This window comes from Mytilus californianus, unplaced genomic scaffold (assembly GCF_021869535.1).
Source record: "Mytilus californianus isolate M0D057914Y unplaced genomic scaffold, xbMytCali1.0.p SCAF_7, whole genome shotgun sequence".
Classification (NCBI taxonomy): Eukaryota; Metazoa; Mollusca; class Bivalvia; order Mytilida; family Mytilidae; genus Mytilus; species Mytilus californianus.
In genome coordinates, this window is record NW_026262723.1 from 11,641,570 (window position 1) to 11,664,294 (window position 22,725).

A 22,725-nucleotide genomic window follows, 5' to 3' on the forward strand; every position below is an offset into this window, starting at 1 on the left:
GGTACAACAAAATTGACACAGGTGATTTTGTCCTTGAATTTTATAATTTTTATAGCATGTTTAGCTGTAGTAGTCACAGAGGAAAATCATTCTGAAAAGTGTAGTAAAAACATTTTTGTTACGGTCATATTTCATGATACAGAGGTCAACAATGCCGGAATTTCTATGGCTGTAATGAAGTAATTACTGTTGTTCACGTGGAATCTTTGGCTAAAATGGCTGCATTTTCACAGTGAAAGTACTCTTGAGTAAAGACAAACCTGAGTATCTAGAAAAATGTTAAGGCATAGCATGCTCTATATAGATAAATTTCGTATACATTTTATATTTTAGAAAATTGAAAATTTAACTGGATTTTGCAGTGAAAATTTTTTCATACCTCCAGAAGGCATAAACAAAGTTGGGAAAGAGGTTTGAGAAGTTCAGCTCAGAACTTCCCCACGGGTAATGATTGAAATGCCATGGAAAATATAGGGACAATAGATATACCTGACGATAGTTTGTGATTTAAACTGTGTACCTGAATAGGGAAAACGGTACTATTTATTCTGCCATAGGCGACAATACTAACATTTTTTAAATTTACCACTTTTTATAATAAAAACCTGGATAAAACAGTTATGTGTGGTGTTAGAACTTTATTATTCTATTTTAAAAATTGAAGCCAAATAGTATCATGAGCAATTTCCAACGGAGCTTGTTTATTTTATCCATGCCCACCGTCATTTTACACCAAATTTATGAAATTTTGGAAGCCTTTTCGAATAATTCTCTAGAAAATATTTCAATAGGTTTTAAAATTTATATTGTAAATATACACACTGCAGTTATTCATAGATAAATAAAAAAATATATTGTACCCTTACATCCAATCACAGCGCTCCTAATTTGACTTCCTTCACCTGCCTTGGGTACACAAAAGGCCAACCTAATGCTGGGAAAATGTAATAGTACCGTTTTCCCTATACTGTGACATTAAGATATAAAGAATTCTTTTTTTTTTTTTTTTTTATCTAAAATCTGATTTATTGCACTATTGCTGTTATAATGAATACCATGTCTACAGCATTTGACAGGGCACCCCTGTAGGATTAGTTTTACTGAACAAACAGGGAGATTGCTCAGTACATTAATAATAATAAATTGTTAGATTTACATTCTATGTATCAATACAACAGATTACTTCAGAAATTAATTTCCGGAAAAATTACAATCGTGGACCGCTTTGACTCTGTATATGTTAGTTGACCTGGTTATGACCTGTTGATCAACGATCATACGATGGAGGCAAGCTAACTGGCGAAGCTGCTTGTACTTATTATTAATTATGTAGGTATACATACTTGGTTGCGAATTGATGTGTTTATATCAGTTTAGTTATTTGTGAATATGTGATTTAAAAAAAAAAAAAAGTAAGGATGCTTTTAGGATAATTGGGGTTTAATGTTTTATCACTGATCATGATCATGACGAAGTCCACAACACGTGGTCTAAAGATTAAATAATGATGAGACACATGTATTGCTGAATAAATATAGCATATAACATATATGCATAAAATAATAATTATATGTACAAGCTTATTTCTTTCAAAATGTTACCATGTTTAACTCCTGTTAGTGTCGAAATATTTAAATAGTTCAAAAAATCTTTTTTGAACAGGGCATATACATCAAGATTTGTAGTTTTATAATTTGAAATGTGAGTACACTTGTGGATGGAAAATGTAATGAGTGTTACCAAAAGATTTATGTCATAATAATTGATGTCACAGATTTTATATCCTACTATGAGATTTCTGTAGTTTAGGATATGATGACCAATTTTAACTTTATTTAATAGTATTTTGATCTTTTCCCAAAAAGCTTCAAAGTATTGACATTCCAGAAAAAAATGTTTATAATCTTCTGTTTCATTACATAAGTCACATTTACTGTCTTCTTTTATCTTCCATTGAAAGAGCAGTTGTTTACAAGGAAGGATATGATGCAACAATTTCCATTTAAATAGTTTTAATCTGTTATCTTTTAAATAAGTAAATACGAAATTTAGCATTGATTTAATTGGGATTAAAGAATCTAAATTTAGTACACGTTTCCATTTTAAGAAACCTGAAGGTATGTCTTCATTTCTACTATTAATGTGTGTGTATATCTGTTTTGTTTCCATTGCTTGTAAATTTGTTATTTTTTTTTTTTCTTTTGTCTTAATACAAAGGTTAAGTTTATTTTTTACTTTTGATTTTATTGATTGATCTGATTTAAGTGTCTTGAGCCATTCATTTGGTATAGCGTATTTAATTTTTGAAATTTCAAACATTAAATTGGATTTTGAGGGTATTTTATTAGATATTATATCTTGAGAGATGTTACTATTCTGGTCAATAATATCATTAACATACATAATACCTTTTTTTATCCATTTTATAAAAATTAAACATTTTCCTTGAAACTTTATCATTTTATTTCCCCATAAGATTTGTTGTCTAATGTTTTTAAAATTCATCGTGAGTTTGGTGTTATTTAAATTTTGTACTTTGAACCAGGATTTTACAATTTCTAAGTAGAATTTTGGTAAAGTTTTATGTAGGTTTTGTATGGAGTAAATGTTATCTGGATTCATGTAAAGTAACATGAAATTAGCACCAAATTTATTTAAGTAAAATGTCGGAATCACTTTCCAGTTAGCAAAATTATCTGCAGTTAGTCTTTTAATCCATGCTATTTGTAGTGCAGTTATATAATTGTCTATATCTGTCATCTTAAGACCTCCATCAGTAGTATCTTTGCTTAATATGGTTCGTTTTACTTTTTCTTTTTTACCATCCCATATAAAATTATAAATAAGGGTTTTAAACTGTTGAATAAATTCATGTGGTAGGTTTGTGACTGAAGCCAAATATGTAAGGTTTGGTATAAGAAGAGATTTTACAATTGTTATTTTACCTATCATTGTAAGATTTCTTTTTTTCCAATTACTTATTAATTTGTCACATTTTTGTATTATTTTTTCAGTATTAAGCTTATCACATTCAGCTCGATTTGTTCCAAAATAAACTCCTAGACTTTTTATTGGTCCTTTATTCCATTTTATGTTTTCAAACTTATCTTTACAGTGTTTTAATTTTCCTAACCAAATGCCCTCTGTTTTTGATCTGTTAAGTTTTAAACCTGATAGTGTTCCAAAGATTTCAATAATATTAAGAGTGTGACATACTTCATTTTTTGATTTTAGAAAAAGTGTTGTGTCGTCAGCTAATTGTGAGATCTTTAAACTATGTGTTTTAGTATCTAGCTTAATTTGAAAACCTTTGATGTTGGTGTCTTGTCTTATTCTGCAGGACAAAATTTCTACGGCAATAACAAAAATCAGGGAACTTAACGGGCAGCCTTGCCTAATACCGCGCTTAATGTTGTATGACGATGAGACCCACCCATTGTTTAACATACAACCTTTTATATCTTTATACAGAGTTTTAACCCATTTTATAAAAAGATCTGGAAGTCCAAATTTCTTTAGTGCTTCATACATAAATGGCCATTCCAATGAGTCAAAAGCTTTGGAAAAATCTATGAAGAGCAATGCTCCTTCAATATTATAGTATTCTGCATGGTCTATTATGTCTTGAATCTGACGAATGTTGAAACCTATATACCTATTTTTTATGTAACCATTTTGGTCACTATGGATAATTTTAGTTAGTATTGGCTTAAGACGTAATGCTAAAGAATATGCCATAAGTTTTGTGTTAACATTGAGTAAAGTAATTGGTCTATAGTTGTCCAGAAGAAGAGGGTTTCCTTTTTTATATAATAAAGAAACTACCCCTATTTTTTGTAGTGTGCTCATTTCTTCTTTTTGATAGCATATGTTAAATACTTTTACAACAATTTCTTTTAAATTTGTCCAGAAGGTTCGATAAAATTCTACACTGAGCCCGTCAATACCTGGTGATTTATTTAATTTCATGGATTTAATAGCTTCTGTACATTCATTTATAGTAAGCTCCCCTTCTAGATTTTGAGTTTCCTCCTGAGAAAGAGTTTTATCTACTTTTGTTTCTTTTATATATTTTTTTATTTCATTTTCATTAGGATCTGTACTTTTATATAAGTTTTCATAAAAGTTTTTTTCTAACTTTAGAATTTCAGATGAATCTGTTATAGTTTCTCCTTTTTCATTCGAAAGGGCAGAAATATTTTTACGAGTTTGTCTGGATTTTTCAAGGCCTATAAAAAATTTTGTGTTTTTTTCTCCTTCTTCTGTCCATTTTACACGCGATCTAACCTGAGCTCCCTTTGCTTCATTTATGTAAAGGTTTTCTAGTTTTTTCTCAACATTGTTTATTTTATTTTGAACATTATTATCCTGGAAGTTTTCTACATTTTCATTCAATTTTTTAATGACAGTTCTAATTTAATTATTTCATTTTTATTTTCAGCTTGTTTTTGCCTGCAGTATTTTATGGTTATGTCCCTTACTTCAGCTTTAAAAACATCCCACTTAACTTGAGGATCTAAAGCCTTTGTAAGTATTTTTTGTTTGTAAGTTTGAATCAAATTATTAATGAGATTTTGATATTGTATGTCGTTCAGTATACTATTATTAATTTTAAAGAAACCTCTGCCTCTGCTTTGTGCTTTGTGTCGTAACTTTAACGAAATTGCTTGATGATCAGTGTAAGAAATAGCAGCTGGTCTAATATCTGCTGCTGTAATATGTGGTCTTATGTCAGAGCTGATAAGAAAATAATCTATCCTGCTTGCTATGCTAAAGTTATTTTTCCTTCTCCAGGTAAACTGTGTTTTGTTTGGGTTAACTTCTCTCCATATATCAATTAACTTATGTTTCTTTATTAACTGTTTTAAACTATTTACAGGTTTATTAAATTTTTGTGTACTCGTACTTTTTCAGTCAGACTTTCGTTTATATCCCCTCCAAGTATTAAAATACCTAATCTGTTATTCTCAATTAAGTTGCTTATTTTTTTAAAGAAAGAATTTCTATTTCTTTGTATATTTGGTGCATATACATTTACTAAAGTGAAGATGTTATTATCAAGTTCAACATTAATTAAAATAAACCTACCCTCTTCATCTTTAGTTTCATTTATTATTTTGTGATTTATATTATCTTTAATTAAAATTGAAACACCTCTAGATTGGGAATTGCCAAAGCTGTGGTATATCTTACTTTTAGTTTCACTGTTTATTGTATTTATGTTTTTATCAATGAAATGGGACTCTTGAATAAACAGGATGTCACATTTTTGATTTTCACACCAGATATGTAGTCTAACTCTTTTTTCTTTTTGTCCTAACCCTTGGCAGTTCAAGGAGCAAATATTTAAATTATTACTCATCTAAATTAGAAACTATTCATGTATTAGCAAAGATTTCTACATAGATATACATCATATCTTAACTAACTGTTCTAAGTTGTTGTATACAATACAACTAAAAGTATAATAGTAGGCATACATAAGTGTATATAATATATGTGTGTCATAAAAATATTGGTTTTTACAATAATACAGTTCTACAGTTCTCTTTGACCTTACTTTGTGCTGTAAACTTGATAGATTTAAGTATGTTTTTACTTTTTTCAAAGGTGTAGAATGTACATGTATGTGTATAGGAGATTGATTTTCAGAAATTACTTTTTCTATTTTCAGATATTTGGATTGTTCAGTAAGGATTGTTCGAGCACTCAACGACATTATAACTATGAATATTCACTTAAAGCTGTGTGTGTCATGTGTTTTAAAACAATACTGATCTGTACCTGTAGTGAATATACTACGTCAAAAGGATTAACATAGCTAGTTAAGGAGTGTTTGTGTCTGGATAATATGGTGCAAAGATATATAAATGTATTTAGTTTCGTACTTCCCGTGTGTGATGCGGTATATGGTGGTGTACTAGTTGTGTACCATATGTGCAATTTCGTAGGAATATTTAGTGGTTGATATACTTTCCATGTATCCTTGTTTAAATTGCAGAAAAAAGAAGATTCGTTTATACAATCAATGCATAAATACGCTTTGATGATGAGCTGAATGAAACTTACGCAGCATATTGAAGTGAACAGTAGAACTAATGATCGTTTGTTTACTAGTAATTAAAAAATTTCTCTTTTCATAGGTTTATTGCTTGTTTTATAATTAGCTGGTTCTTTCAGACAAATATTTTTGTTGATGTTTTGAGAATAAAATCTCTCATACCTATAAGTTAAATTAAACATTACACTATTTTCTATTTCTATATCGTCAATTGAGAACATATGATCCAAGGTTGTATCATATTCCTTTCTTTGATTGGTTAGTATACTATTCTTATCAACACAGATACAAAATATGGAAGATAAGCCATTTTCATTTTCAATATCATCATTCGAACACATATAATCTAATATTATATCATATTCTTTTTTTTGTTTTTTTACATAATGAGTAAAAGCAATGAAAAAACATAAAATGAAAACACTATTTATGTTTACCATAACATCAATCGAACACATACAATCTTTTATTGCAAAATGCTCTTTTTTTTCTTTTTTTTTTACACTGTAAATAAAAACACAGAAAAAAAGTAAATATATACAAATGTTCATGAAATTAGCTAGATAATTATACTATTTAATGTATATAAAGTGTATGTACATTTAGTTGTGATTGCTGATAGTTAGGGTCCCTTAGGTTTCTGAATATTTGATGTGCGTTCATGAATTTGGTCAGTTGGTGTTGTTGCTGGGCGTTTGTCTTTACGACCATCCGGTGTTCCAACATTGTCGTTCCCTTGGAAGTGAAAGAATAATGTTGGTTGAGTAGGATTCTCCTCGTTGTCTTTATTCAGTTGTTGTTGACCGTCTTTTTTGCCGGACTTTTTTTTAGCTTTAGCTTTTGCTTTTGCTTTTTTAATTTCATTGTTATGTTTAGCTGCTGAATTGCCTTGGTGTTCAGGCTCATTCATATCATGAGCTGCATCACTTTTATTTGAAGCATTATAGCTGAAACTTGCGCTTGTGAGATTGAAATCTTTTAAAAAAGACGGAGACTGATTAGTGGTTCCAATATTTGTAGTGTTTGTTTGTTTATGTTTAGTTATATTCTCGTCTTCACTTGTCAAATCTTCTGATTCTGGTTCATGTATGCCATTATTGTTGACATTGACTGGCTGGTCTTGGGCGTTGTCACTTGTGGTCCCGAAATTGGGACACTCAGCTTTTTTATGTCCGGGATTATTACATGATGTACATACCCATTGATTTGGACAGTCTCTGAGCCTGTGCCCAGTTTGCAGACATTTGTTACATGTGAGCTGAGAAGAATCAGTTTTCTGCTCTTTGTGTAACAAAACAGCCATATATTTACCAATTCTTTTTCCATAGGTTCACAGTATAGTATCCTGTCACCTGTTTGGCAATTGGTGAGTAAACCGTCAACTCTGAGTCGCTCTCTGTCTAATGTGTGGACTATTCCTCCTAGATTTTCTACCGCCCTCGTAATCTGTCCATCCTCAGCAGAGCAGGGGATGTTCTTAACTCTAACACGCCAGTGATAAGGTTTGTCGTGATCATATACCTTTGAATTAGGATTGTGTGTATAAATTTTCAAAAGTTTTTTCCTTACTACCAGTCCCTCTGTTATTAAAGTGTCTCTGTCAGGTTCAGAGTCGGGATAAATGCGCCACATCCCTTTTACCCTTTGCAAACCTTTTAGGTGACTAGAATTAACAACATGATTGATAGCTTTATAAAGTTCAACATGGTTTAGAAACTGATTTTTGTTTGGTTTAACATCACCAAACAGATCTTTCTCTAGCAGGAAAACGGGTTTAACAGCACCTAGAATATCATCTGGATTCATAGGGTTTTCAACCAGATTATCGGCCATCAGACCATTTTTCACTGCGTTTTTGTATGACTCGGGTAAGATTTTAATATGGCTGACATCAGCACTGTTGATATCCGAACTTGCCATCATCAATATGGGTTTTTGTCCGTATATTTGCAAAAATATTAAAACTAGCTAGCTTTAATTCAACTATCTACCTAGTAGGCAACTATTTAGTATACTTATACTCTGGATAACGTCTTTTATACTACTATTTGACATGGATTTGTAGGAGCAAAAAAATTTCCGTGGAATACCTTCGGCCCCTTACGTAATATATATAAAGAATTCTTATGACACCATTAATGTAATACTGGGTTATTGTGAAAACCTTGGCTATAATAAATACTTGTATGTCCCCATTACTTAAAGAAACATGGATCATTTTATGTCCCCACCCCTACATGCTGGTTTACTTCTTTAATAAAACAACCTGTATTCAATCATATCTTATCTTTTAAAAAAAAATATAAACAGTTCCATTTAAACAGATAAAAATGACAATTCCATTCAATTTGTATTCATTTTATCCAAAATTTACAACATAAGTACAAATTCAAGATTTTTCATACTAATCTCCATTCCATGTTTTAGTATATGCCATATTGTGGTTCAAAATTTCAGAGCTTGTTATAAAATCCATTCTTCTGTCTTGAGATGATAAAAACAAAGATATTAGACACTTAAAACATTAAATATGCAAAATACTCAGCTGTAAAGTTGTCTTTGTTGCCTGTATTAATCTATGAAAAAGTAGAATTATGTCCCTTGGGAGTATTGATTTCCAACAAAAGTCCTTTCAAACAGAATAAAATGAAAAATAATATATGCCTGATATAATAAATGATAGAAACTACAAAATGAAGCACTATTGAAATATTTGCTGCATGAATTGCCAAGAATGTGATCAATTTGTTACACAGGATAGCATAAATTCTATCTACATTTAGCCTCAAGTGGGCCTCTTTTTTCTTAAATGGACAATTCAACACTGAAAATGCTTCTAGTATGACCAAATATTGCCTAACCCCATAAACAGTAAGTACTAAACCCGACAATTTGCCATTTTAATAGATTATGTCTAGAGAAATACCCAAGTGATACATGATTTAGGGAATTACACAGCAAAAGAGGCAAATATTTCAGTTAAAAATATTTGTCGTGACTTGAATTCTGGTGTTTTCAATTGAATTAATCATTGCGAAAGGTGAAAACAACTACAAAAGAACTATAGTTTGGTGCATTTTATACAATATAGTTGATATTGAAATCCTAGAATAAAGTTTTATATCAGTACCCATCAATTTGACTTATTATTATGACTCAGCACTTTTCTCAACACAGTATTGTTCTCAGTTAAAAAATTCTATTCTTTGTGATAAAAATCAAATGTACTTATCAAATGCTTCAAAATAGTAAAATATGACTGAAGTCTGATTGATTTTGATTTCCCTTGCTATCTTGAGTATAGGGAAAACGGTACTATTTATTCTGCCATAGGCGACAATACTAACATTTTCTAAATTTACCACTTTTTATAATAAAAACCTGGATAAAACAGTTATGTGTGGTGTTAGAACTTTATTATTCTATTTTAAAAATTGAAGCCAAATAGTATCATGACCAATTTCCAACGGAGCTTGTTTATTTTATCCATGCCCACCGTCATTTTACACCAAATTTATGAAATTTTGGAAGCCTTTTCGAATAATTCTCTAGAAAATATTTCAATAGGTTTTAAAATTTATATTGTAAATATACACACTGCAGTTATTCATAGATAAATAAAAAAATATATTGTACCCTTACATCCAATCACAGCGCTCCTAATTTGACTTCCTTCACCTGCCTTGGGTACACAAAAGGCCAACCTAATGCTGGGAAAATGTAATAGTACCGTTTTCCCTATACTGTGACATTAAGATATAAAGAATTCTTATGACACCATTAATGCAATACTGGGTTATTGTGAAAACCTTGGCTATAATAAATACTTGTATGTCCCCATTACTTAAAGAAACATGGATCATTTTATGTCCCCACCCCTACATGCTGGTTTACCTCTTTCTCTACTTCTTTCATAAAGGCTTAATAAACAACCTGTATTCAATCATATCTTATCTTTAAAAAAAAAAATATAAACAGTTCCATTTAAACAGATAAAAATGACAATTCCATTCAATTTGTATTCATTTTATCCAAAATTTACAACATAAGTACAAATTCAAGATTTTTCATACTAATCTCCATTCCATGTTTTAGTATATGCCATATTGTGGTTCAAAATTTCAGAGCTTGTTATAAAATCCATTCTTCTGTCTTGAGATGATAAAAACAAAGATATTAGACACTTAAAACATTAAATATGCAAAATACTCAGCTGTAAAGTTGTCTTTGTTGCCTGTATTAATCTATGAAAAAGTAGAATTATGTCCCTTGGGAGTATTGATTTCCAACAAAAGTCCTTTCAAACAGAATAAAATGAAAAATAATATATGCCTGATATAATAAATGATAGAAACTACAAAATGAAGCACTATTGAAATATTTGCTGCATGAATTGCCAAGAATGTGATCAATTTGTTACACAGGATAGCATAAATTCTATCTACATTTAGCCTCAAGTGGGCCTCTTTTTTCTTAAATGGACAATTTCAACACTGAAAATGCTTCTAGTATGACCAAATATTGCCTAACCCCATAAACAGTAAGTACTAAACCCGACAATTTGCCATTTTAATAGATTATGTCTAGAGAAATACCCAAGTGATACATGATTTAGGGAATTACACAGCAAAAGAGGCAAATATTTCAGTTAAAAATATTTGTCGTGACTTGAATTCTGGTGTTTTCAATTGAATTAATCATTGCGAAAGGTGAAAACAACTACAAAAGAACTATAGTTTGGTGCATTTTATACAATATAGTTAATATTGAAATCCTAGAATAAAGTTTTATATCAGTACCCATCAATTTGACTTATTATTATGACTCAGCACTTTTCTCAACACAGTATTGTTCTCAGTTAAAAAATTCTATTCTTTGTGATAAAAATCAAATGTACTTATCAAATGCTTCAAAATAGTAAAATATGACTGAAGTCTGATTGATTTTGATTTCCCTTGCTATCTTGAGTATAGGGAAAACGGTACTATTTATTCTGCCATAGGCGACAATACTAACATTTTCTAAATTTACCTTTTTTTATAATAAAAACCTGGATAAAACAGTTATGTGTGGTGTTAGAACTTTATTATTCTATTTTAAAAATTGAAGCCAAATAGTATCATGACCAATTTCCAACGGAGCTTGTTTATTTTATCCATGCCCACCGTCATTTTACACCAAATTTATGAAATTTTGGAAGCCTTTTCGAATAATTCTCTAGAAAATATTTCAATAGGTTTTAAAATTTATATTGTAAATATACACACTGCAGTTATTCATAGATAAATAAAAAAATATATTGTACCCTTACATCCAATCACAGCGCTCCTAATTTGACTTCCTTCACCTGCCTTGGGTACACAAAAGGCCAACCTAATGCTGGGAAAATGTAATAGTACCGTTTTCCCTATACTGTGACAGTAAGATATAAAGAATTCTTATGACACCATTAATGCAATACTGGGTTATTGTGAAAACCTTGGCTATAATAAATACTTGTATGTCCCCATTACTTAAAGAAACATGGATCATTTTATGTCCCCACCCCTACATGCTGGTTTACCTCTTTCTCTACTTCTTTCATAAAGGCTTAATAAACAACCTGTATTCAATCATATCTTATCTTTAAAAAAAATATATAAACAGTTCCATTTAAACAGATAAAAATGACAATTCCATTCAATTTGTATTCATTTTATCCAAAATTTACAACATAAGTACAAATTCAAGATTTTTCATACTAATCTCCATTCCATGTTTTAGTATATGCCATATTGTGGTTCAAAATTTCAGAGCTTGTTATAAAATCCATTCTTCTGTCTTGAGATGATAAAAACAAAGATATTAGACACTTAAAACATTAAATATGCAAAATACTCAGCTGTAAAGTTGTCTTTGTTGCCTGTATTAATCTATGAAAAAGTAGAATTATGTCCCTTGGGAGTATTGATTTCCAACAAAAGTCCTTTCAAACAGAATAAAATGAAAAATAATATATGCCTGATATAATAAATGATAGAAACTACAAAATGAAGCACTATTGAAATATTTGCTGCATGAATTGCCAAGAATGTGATCAATTTGTTACACAGGATAGCATAAATTCTATCTACATTTAGCCTCAAGTGGGCCTCTTTTTTCTTAAATGGACAATTTCAACACTGAAAATGCTTCTAGTATGACCAAATATTGCCTAACCCCATAAACAGTAAGTACTAAACCCGACAATTTGCCATTTTAATAGATTATGTCTAGAGAAATACCCAAGTGATACATGATTAAGGGAATTACACAGCAAAAGAGGCAAATATTTCAGTTAAAAATATTTGTCGTGACTTGAATTCTGGTGTTTTCAATTGAATTAATCATTGCGAAAGGTGAAAACAACTACAAAAGAACTATAGTTTGGTGCATTTTATACAATATAGTTAATATTGAAATCCTAGAATAAAGTTTTATATCAGTACCCATCAATTTGACTTATTATTATGACTCAGCACTTTTCTCAACACAGTATTGTTCTCAGTTAAAAAATTCTATTCTTTGTGATAAAAATCAAATGTACTTATCAAATGCTTCAAAATAGTAAAATATGACTGAAGTCTGATTGATTTTAATTTCCCTTGCTATCTTGAGTATAGGGAAAACGGTACTATTTATTCTGCCATAGGCGACAATACTAACATTTTCTAAATTTACCACTTTTTATAATAAAAACCTGGATAAAACAGTTATGTGTGGTGTTAGAACTTTATTATTCTATTTTAAAAATTGAAGCCAAATAGTATCATGACCAATTTCCAACGGAGCTTGTTTATTTTATCCATGCCCACCGTCATTTTACACCAAATTTATGAAATGTTGGAAGCCTTTTCGAATAATTCTCTAGAAAATATTTCAATAGGTTTTAAAATTTATATTGTAAATATACACACTGCAGTTATTCATAGATAAATAAAAAAATATATTGTACCCTTACATCCAATCACAGCGCTCCTAATTTGACTTCCTTCACCTGCCTTGGGTACACAAAAGGCCAACCTAATGCTGGGAAAATGTAATAGTACCGTTTTCCCTATACTGTGACATTAAGATATAAAGAATTCTTATGACACCATTAATGCAATACTGGGTTATTGTGAAAACCTTGGCTATAATAAATACTTGTATGTCCCCATTACTTAAAGAAACATGGATCATTTTATGTCCCCACCCCTACATGCTGGTTTACCTCTTTCTCTACTTCTTTCATAAAGGCTTAATAAACAACCTGTATTCAATCATATCTTATCTTTAAAAAAAAAATATAAACAGTTCCATTTAAACAGATAAAAATGACAATTCCATTCAATTTGTATTCATTTTATCCAAAATTTACAACATAAGTACAAATTCAAGATTTTTCATACTAATCTCTATTCCATGTTTTAGTATATGCCATATTGTGGTTCAAAATTTCAGAGCTTGTTATAAAATCCATTCTTCTGTGTTGAGATGATAAAAACAAAGATATTAGACACTTAAAACATTAAATATGCAAAATACTCAGCTGTAAAGTTGTCTTTGTTGCCTGTATTAATCTATGAAAAAGTAGAATTATGTCCCTTGGGAGTATTGATTTCCAACAAAAGTCCTTTCAAACAGAATAAAATGAAAAATAATATATGCCTGATATAATAAATGATAGAAACTACAAAATGAAGCACTATTGAAATATTTGCTGCATGAATTGCCAAGAATGTGATCAATTTGTTACACAGGATAGCATAAATTCTATCTACATTTAGCCTCAAGTGGGCCTCTTTTTTCTTAAATGGACAATTTCAACACTGAAAATGCTTCTAGTATGACCAAATATTGCCTAACCCCATAAACAGTAAGTACTAAACCCGACAATTTGCCATTTTAATAGATTATGTCTAGAGAAATACCCAAGTGATACATGATTTAGGGAATTACACAGCAAAAGAGGCAAATATTTCAGTTAAAAATATTTGTCGTGACTTGAATTCTGGTGTTTTCAATTGAATTAATCATTGCGAAAGGTGAAAACAACTACAAAAGAACTATAGTTTGGTGCATTTTATACAATATAGTTAATATTGAAATCCTAGAATAAAGTTTTATATCAGTACCCATCAATTTGACTTATTATTATGACTCAGCACTTTTCTCAACACAGTATTGTTCTCAGTTAAAAAATTCTATTCTTTGTGATAAAAATCAAATGTACTTATCAAATGCTTCAAAATAGTAAAATATGACTGAAGTCTGATTGATTTTAATTTCCCTTGCTATCTTGAGTATAGGGAAAACGGTACTATTTATTCTGCCATAGGCGACAATACTAACATTTTCTAAATTTACCACTTTTTATAATAAAAACCTGGATAAAACAGTTATGTGTGGTGTTAGAACTTTATTATTCTATTTTAAAAATTGAAGCCAAATAGTATCATGACCAATTTCCAACGGAGCTTGTTTATTTTATCCATGCCCACCGTCATTTTACACCAAATTTATGAAATTTTGGAAGCCTTTTCGAATAATTCTCTAGAAAATATTTCAATAGGTTTTAAAATTTATATTGTAAATATACACACTGCAGTTATTCATAGATAAATAAAAAAATATATTGTACCCTTACATCCAATCACAGCGCTCCTAATTTGACTTCCTTCACCTGCCTTGGGTACACAAAAGGCCAACCTAATGCTGGGAAAATGTAATAGTACCGTTTTCCCTATACTGTGACATTAAGATATAAAGAATTCTTATGACACCATTAATGCAATACTGGGTTATTGTGAAAACCTTGGCTATAATAAATACTTGTATGTCCCCATTACTTAAAGAAACATGGATCATTTTATGTCCCCACCCCTACATGCTGGTTTACCTCTTTCTCTACTTCTTTCATAAAGGCTTAATAAACAACCTGTATTCAATCATATCTTATCTTTAAAAAAAAAATATAAACAGTTCCATTTAAACAGATAAAAATGACAATTCCATTCAATTTGTATTCATTTTATCCAAAATTTACAACATAAGTACAAATTCAAGATTTCTCATACTAATCTCTATTCCATGTTTTAGTATATGCCATATTGTGGTTCAAAATTTCAGAGCTTGTTATAAAATCCATTCTTCTGTGTTGAGATGATAAAAACAAAGATATTAGACACTTAAAACATTAAATATGCAAAATACTCAGCTGTAAAGTTGTCTTTGTTGCCTGTATTAATCTATGAAAAAGTAGAATTATGTCCCTTGGGAGTATTGATTTCCAACAAAAGTCCTTTCAAACAGAATAAAATGAAAAATAATATATGCCTGATATAATAAATGATAGAAACTACAAAATGAAGCACTATTGAAATATTTGCTGCATGAATTGCCAAGAATGTGATCAATTTGTTACACAGGATAGCATAAATTCTATCTACATTTAGCCTCAAGTGGGCCTCTTTTTTCTTAAATGGACAATTTCAACACTGAAAATGCTTCTAGTATGACCAAATATTGCCTAACCCCATAAACAGTAAGTACTAAACCCGACAATTTGCCATTTTAATAGATTATGTCTAGAGAAATACCCAAGTGATACATGATTTAGGGAATTACACAGCAAAAGAGGCAAATATTTCAGTTAAAAATATTTGTCGTGACTTGAATTCTGGTGTTTTCAATTGAATTAATCATTGCGAAAGGTGAAAACAACTACAAAAGAACTATAGTTTGGTGCATTTTATACAATATAGTTAATATTGAAATCCTAGAATAAAGTTTTATATCAGTACCCATCAATTTGACTTATTATTATGACTCAGCACTTTTCTCAACACAGTATTGTTCTCAGTTAAAAAATTCTATTCTTTGTGATAAAAATCAAATGTACTTATCAAATGCTTCAAAATAGTAAAATATGACTGAAGTCTGATTGATTTTAATTTCCCTTGCTATCTTGAGTATAGGGAAAACGGTACTATTTATTCTGCCATAGGCGACAATACTAACATTTTCTAAATTTACCACTTTTTATAATAAAAACCTGGATAAAACAGTTATGTGTGGTGTTAGAACTTTATTATTCTATTTTAAAAATTGAAGCCAAATAGTATCATGACCAATTTCCAACGGAGCTTGTTTATTTTATCCATGCCCACCGTCATTTTACACCAAATTTATGAAATTTTGGAAGCCTTTTCGAATAATTCTCTAGAAAATATTTCAATAGGTTTTAAAATTTATATTGTAAATATACACACTGCAGTTATTCATAGATAAATAAAAAAATATATTGTACCCTTACATCCAATCACAGCGCTCCTAATTTGACTTCCTTCACCTGCCTTGGGTACACAAAAGGCCAACCTAATGCTGGGAAAATGTAATAGTACCGTTTTCCCTATACTGTGACATTAAGATATAAAGAATTCTTATGACACCATTAATGCAATACTGGGTTATTGTGAAAACCTTGGCTATAATAAATACTTGTATGTCCCCATTACTTAAAGAAACATGGATCATTTTATGTCCCCACCCCTACATGCTGGTTTACCTCTTTCTCTACTTCTTTCATAAAGGCTTAATAAACAACCTGTATTCAATCATATCTTATCTTTAAAAAAAAAATATAAACAGTTCCATTTAAACAGATAAAAATGACAATTCCATTCAATTTGTATTCATTTTATCCAAAATTTACAACATAAGTACAAATTCAAGATTTTTCATACTAATCTCCATTCCATGTTTTAGTATATGCCATATTGTGGTTCAAAATTTCAGAGCTTGTTATAAAATCCATTCTTCTGTCTTGAGATGATAAAAACAAAGATATTAGACACTTAAAACATTAAATATGCAAAATACTCAGCTGTAAAGTTGTCTTTGTTGCCTGTATTAATCTATGAAAAAGTAGAATTATGTCCCTTGGGAGTATTGATTTCCAACAAAAGTCCTTTCAAACAGAATAAAATGAAAAATAATATATGCCTGATATAATAAATGATAGAAACTACAAAATGAAGCACTATTGAAATATTTGCTGCATGAATTGCCAAGAATGTGATCAATTTGTTACACAGGATAGCATAAATTCTATCTACATTTAGCCTCAAGTGGGCCTCTTTTTTCTTAAATGGACAATTTCAACACTGAAAATGCTTCTAGTATGACCAAATATTGCCTAACCCCATAAACAGTAAGTACTAAACCCGACAATTTGCCATTTTAATAGATTATGTCTAGAGAAATACCCAAGTGATACATGATTTAGGGAATTACACAGCAAAAGAGGCAAATATTTCAGTTAAAAATATTTGTCGTGACTTGAATTCTGGTGTTTTCAATTGAATTAATCATTGCGAAAGGTGAAAACAACTACAAAAGAACTATAGTTTGGTGCATTTTATACAATATAGTTAATATTGAAATCCTAGAATAAAGTTTTATATCAGTACCCATCAATTTGACTTATTATTATGACTCAGCACTTTTCTCAACACAGTATTGTTCTCAGTTAAAAAATTCTATTCTTTGTGATAAAAATCAAATGTACTTATCAAATGCTTCAAAATAGTAAAATATGACTGAAGTCTGATTGATTTTAATTTCCCTTGCTATCTTGAGTATAGGGAAAACGGTACTATTTATTCTGCCATAGGCGACAATACTAACATTTTCTAAATTTACCACTTTTTATAATAAAAACCTGGATAAAACAGTTATGTGTGGTGTTAGAACTTTATTATTCTATTTTAAAAATTGAAGCCAAATAGTATCATGACCAATTTCCAACGGAGCTTGTTTATTTTATCCATGCCCATCGTCATTTTACACCAAATTTATGAAATTTTGGAAGCCTTTTCGAATAATTCTCTAGAAAATATTTCAATAGGTTTTAAAATTTATATTGTAAATATACACACTGCAGTTATTCATAGATAAATAAAAAAAATATATTGTACCCTTACATCCAATCACAGCGCTCCTAATTTGACTTCCTTCACCTGCCTTGGGTACACAAAAGGCCAGCCTAATGCTGGGAAAATGTAATAGTACCGTTTTCCCTGAATGGACCATATCAAGTGAAACTCAACTGTATAAAACAAAACAACTATCATCTTCTGCAGGAACGAAAAAAGTGCACTGCAAAATCCAGTTGAGTTTAAATTTACTTAAACATAAAATGCATTTGAATTTAAGTTATCTAGGACATGCTATGCCTTAAAACTTTAAAAGATGGACAGTCTGTACTCGGAAGTAAATTTTGAGGTGCAAACGCAGCCTATGAACCAAATTAAGGGTCCACGTGAACCTTAATAACACCATCTGCAGTTTTATAATGTTACAGTGTAAGCCTGGGATGGACCTAGTGCCTTTTAACATAGTCACTGTATTTTGCAATTATGTAGTGAGATTAAACACAGTGGACCAGGCCCCACCTCCCCCTCCTAAATCCGCCTCGGAAACATCTATAATGGCGAAACGTAAGTTGAATAAAATGCTAGTTCTTTTCCCACGTTTAAGGGCATTGGTGGCAAAGAAGCATCAATTGTCGAACTACCGTATCACTACCCAGTCAACTCTAAGATTGTGAGTTTGAATACCGCACGTGGCGGATGCGGAGTGAACATGACTAGGATTGTCAGTTTTCCTAGTCACAAAGGTCGGTGGTTCTTTTCCGGCACGAAATAGCACAATAGTACTGAAAGTGGCGTAAACCACCAATCAATCAATCAATAAATCGATTTAATCACCGGATGTGAGAAGCTTTAAGGAATCTGTTTCAAATCCTAAATATAATATTAAATAAAGGAACACGTCGTCAAGACGTAAGACAGACTTCCCGAAGTCCATTATGAATCATTTTTTATTGAGAATTTGTTTCTAAATCGTGTTATTTACATCTATGTTGGCCATTCTTTTTTTATGAAACTAAGTTGGACTTAATCTTTCATTTTGTCCGAAAAGGGTAGAGGAATCAACTGTGTGTGTACTACTGCAAATGCAAAAAAATAAGATAATATGTTTTTTTTTTACCCGCCCGTTTATGGGACGAGTTATGTCATACCGTAGTCCGACCGTCCGTCCGTCCGTGCGTCGTCATTAACATGTCGGACAAAACTCATAAACGATTTCGCAAATGTTCATGAAACTTTTGTGAATGTTTATATCTATTGACATGAGCTCCCTTTTGATTTTCTATAAATTTCAGTTTATACAAGAACGCAAGTGTATCTTCAAAATATATATTTATCATCAAAACAAACACTCATCATAAAAGAAAGGAGAGGTGGTATGGTTGCCAAGTAGATATTTTTCACGAGAATTCAAAGGACGAGTGGAAAGGGTTAAGGCAATAAATGTCACCATATAGCCTTCAACAAAGAGCAAATCCACACAGTATTATAGTAATAAAAATAAAAAGCCCAACACTTGATAAATATGAAATTCCTCAAACGAGTAAAAATCATCTTTTGTATAACAGAGTATTTGAAAAACAAACATGAATTTCTAGGTAAAATTAAAAATCGTTCATATTCAGTATCGAAAAAACTTTTTTATCGTTCACTGTGTATGTTTTACATCTGTTTACATACTTCGTATGACAATCAATTTTTGTCTTTTCAGATGTTTGGCGCCAAACCTACGGGTTTTACGGTACCTGATGAAGCTCCCACGGCACCTGTGGATAGGCATGATCTATGTACTGATGAGAACAGCCAAAAGCGTTTGTCTCTTTTTGCCCAGCACGATTTAATAATAAAAATCGAAAATACAAAACTGCACGTGAACAAGGAACAACTTATGGCCGAGTCACCAGTATTTGAGAAAATGTTTACGTCAGACTTTAAAGAAAAGGATAAACAGGAAATAGAATTGGAAGGAAAAGACCTGAACAGTTTTGTTGACTTTCTGAGGTGCACTTTACCAGGAATTGATGAAAAATTAACAGGTAACCCTCTCTCTTTCTCTCATAGACTGTATTATGGTGTTTACCAATGCTGTGCATTATTATTTTTATTTTGCTGCTAAATATCAAAAAAAGGGGGAGGTTGGGTAGTCATTGAATGCATGAATTAATACATTATCGTAGAAATCTTTAACTACTAGTATGCTATAGTTGTTTCTTTGTCATTTGGTTTTTTGTAGAGAGATGTCTCATTGGCAATCTGACGACATCTTCTCATTTTTATAATATGTGATCTGATTGACCTACTGATTATTATGATATTATTACGTGAGTATTTCTGTATTGGCCTTGTTATTGGTCCGAGGCTTGCTGTATTGGCCTGAGGCGAAGCCGAAGGCAAATACAGCTGGCCGAGGACCAATAACAAGGCCAATACAGAAATACACGTAATAGTATCTTTATTAATTAACTACAGTGTTACAATATTTTTTTTATTTCATTTCACAAGAGATAAACATTTTTACCTTGAAGTGGAACTATCCAAATCTCAGTTTCTTTTTATAAGATGCTCTATCTAATGATCTGGTGTTGTTTCCAGGTGTCTTCAGCATTTTCTCATCTGATGAATTTTTCTACCCTTTCCAGTCACTATAAAGTGTTTCAATTTAAATTTAGACACAACACATAAATAGTAATTGGAAAGGTACTGCCATTGCATGTGTTATGCAGAAACAAACTGAAAAAATAATGTAGGAGTTGAAAATGATACAACTATCCATAAGCCAACTGACCAAACTGAAAGAACGAAGATTTGCACAATTACAGGTCACCCTTCCAGAATGCATATGCCTGGTTCGGGTTTAAAAATAAATGACAGTTTACAAAACATGAGAAGCGAAAGTAAACAGTAAATCGATTTGTACCATCGTGAAATTATGAGGTCGACAAGAAATGAACTTTGTGATAATCTATTCGTTTCCCAAACCTGAAATAATTCCATCGTCTGCTTTCAAAATGCTTTTTAAATGAATGTGACCGTCTTAAGCCTGAAATATATGCCTTACTGAACGTTTCAGCATGTTTATGGTGAGTAAATGAAAACTGCGTCTTCCAAACAACTGTTTACTTTCAGTTTGTGTTTATCGTGACTTTCGATCTAAAAACTAGAGACGTTCCGAAATCCTGTATTGGCCGGATCAGAACTCGGCCAATACAGAAAAAAATCTATATTGGCCGAGTTATTCTGTATTGGCCGAGTAGACACCTTTATATTGCATAGGCAGTTTTCATCATATTTAGTCCAATAACAGTGTAGTTAATTAATAAAAGCAATTATACAGTTTCTGTATTAGCGAAATGGACGTTAATTTAGGTTAATACTGTACTTTAGTAGCGTTTGGCCATTAACAATGACATTTTGGCAAACAATATGGTCTAATTTATATGTAGACTGGGCATATTATTAAAATATGGTATTCGTTTTCAACAATAACATATTACAACATTTGCATAATCGTAATTCTCTACCCACATCAGCTATACAGCTTCCATTTTCAATGTTCAGCTTAGTTGTACCACTATGCAATTAAGTTAACAGTATGTATTATATTAAACAGACGATGGTGGTTGACTACCCGTGAGGGTTTTAAACCTGGTTTTATAGCTAGCTAATCCTCTCACTTGTATGACAGTCGCATTAAACTCCATTTTATTAACATATGAAATGTTCAGTAATCTATCACTACTTGGTTGGCTTATTAAAAATTCAGACGAAAGTTCCAGGGACCTTCATTTATATTTTGTCTTCAGACGCGATATTGTCTAACACTGTTTTGTTGTCACCTTTCTCGTTGCAAAAAGTAAAATCACAAAAATACTGAACTCCGAGAAAAATTCAAAAAGGAAAGTCCCCAAATCAAATGGCAAAATCAAAAGAACAAACACATCAAACGAATGGATAACAGCTGTCATATTCCTGACTTGGTACAGGCATTTTCTTATGTAGAAAATCGTGGATTAAACCTGGTTTTATAGCTAGCTAAACCTCTCACTTGTATGACAGTCGCATCAAATTTCATTATAATGACAACGATGCGTGAACAAAACAAACAGACACATAATATTTACAAAAGCCTACATCAAAATTTATCTTGTTTTTTTTATAGATAAAACAGTTCACTCGGTGATTCCTCTGGCAGATGAATATCAAACGTCAAACACACTACGAAAAGCTGATGAGTTTCTTGCAGAGAAGAGCAAAGTTATTGGAGATAAAATTACTTCTGAGCAAATAATCACGAACATATTACAAGCAGAGCTCTATCAACTACCATCGTTCTTGGAGGAATCTATAACCATTGCCTCCAGGAAATCGTTTGACAAATTTGTAAAAAATCCAAAATTTGATGAAATTACTTCTGAAACTAGAATGAAAATTGCTTTAAAGCGTTGGAGCGACATCGATGCAGTTTTAAAATCTACAGGTCATCTTAATCACACATCGGAAAGTGTTGACTTTTATAAATTTTATGATCAGCCAGTGCCATCTCCATCGCAGTTACAATCAGTGTCTACTGTCCCTTCTGCCGGTGGTTTTTCGTTTGGTGGTTCACAACAAAGAGATCTATCCGTTCAACTTAAACCATTCATGCAGACAAATTAACCTAAATGGTCAAATTTGATATGATTAGTAAATAATGTATATCAGCTCATGGTGATTTTACATCAATTTTTTTTT

The 22,725-nt window shown here is 31.0% G+C and overlaps 1 protein-coding gene and 1 long non-coding RNA gene across 2 annotated transcripts; both read left to right on the plus strand.

The window, feature by feature from the left end:
* LOC127708345 (uncharacterized) lies at window positions 1–22,725 on the plus strand. The gene is made up of 3 exons (XM_052213204.1): window positions 1–21; window positions 19,706–20,030; window positions 22,154–22,725. The coding sequence occupies exons 2-3, from the start codon at window positions 19,706–19,708 to the stop codon at window positions 22,648–22,650; spliced, it is 822 nt and encodes a 273-aa protein (XP_052069164.1). The 5' UTR covers window positions 1–21; the 3' UTR covers window positions 22,651–22,725.
* Window positions 997–6,138, plus strand: LOC127708350 (uncharacterized). The gene is made up of 3 exons (XR_007985246.1): window positions 997–1,329; window positions 4,442–4,527; window positions 5,675–6,138. It is a non-coding gene; the product is annotated as an uncharacterized LOC127708350 (long non-coding RNA).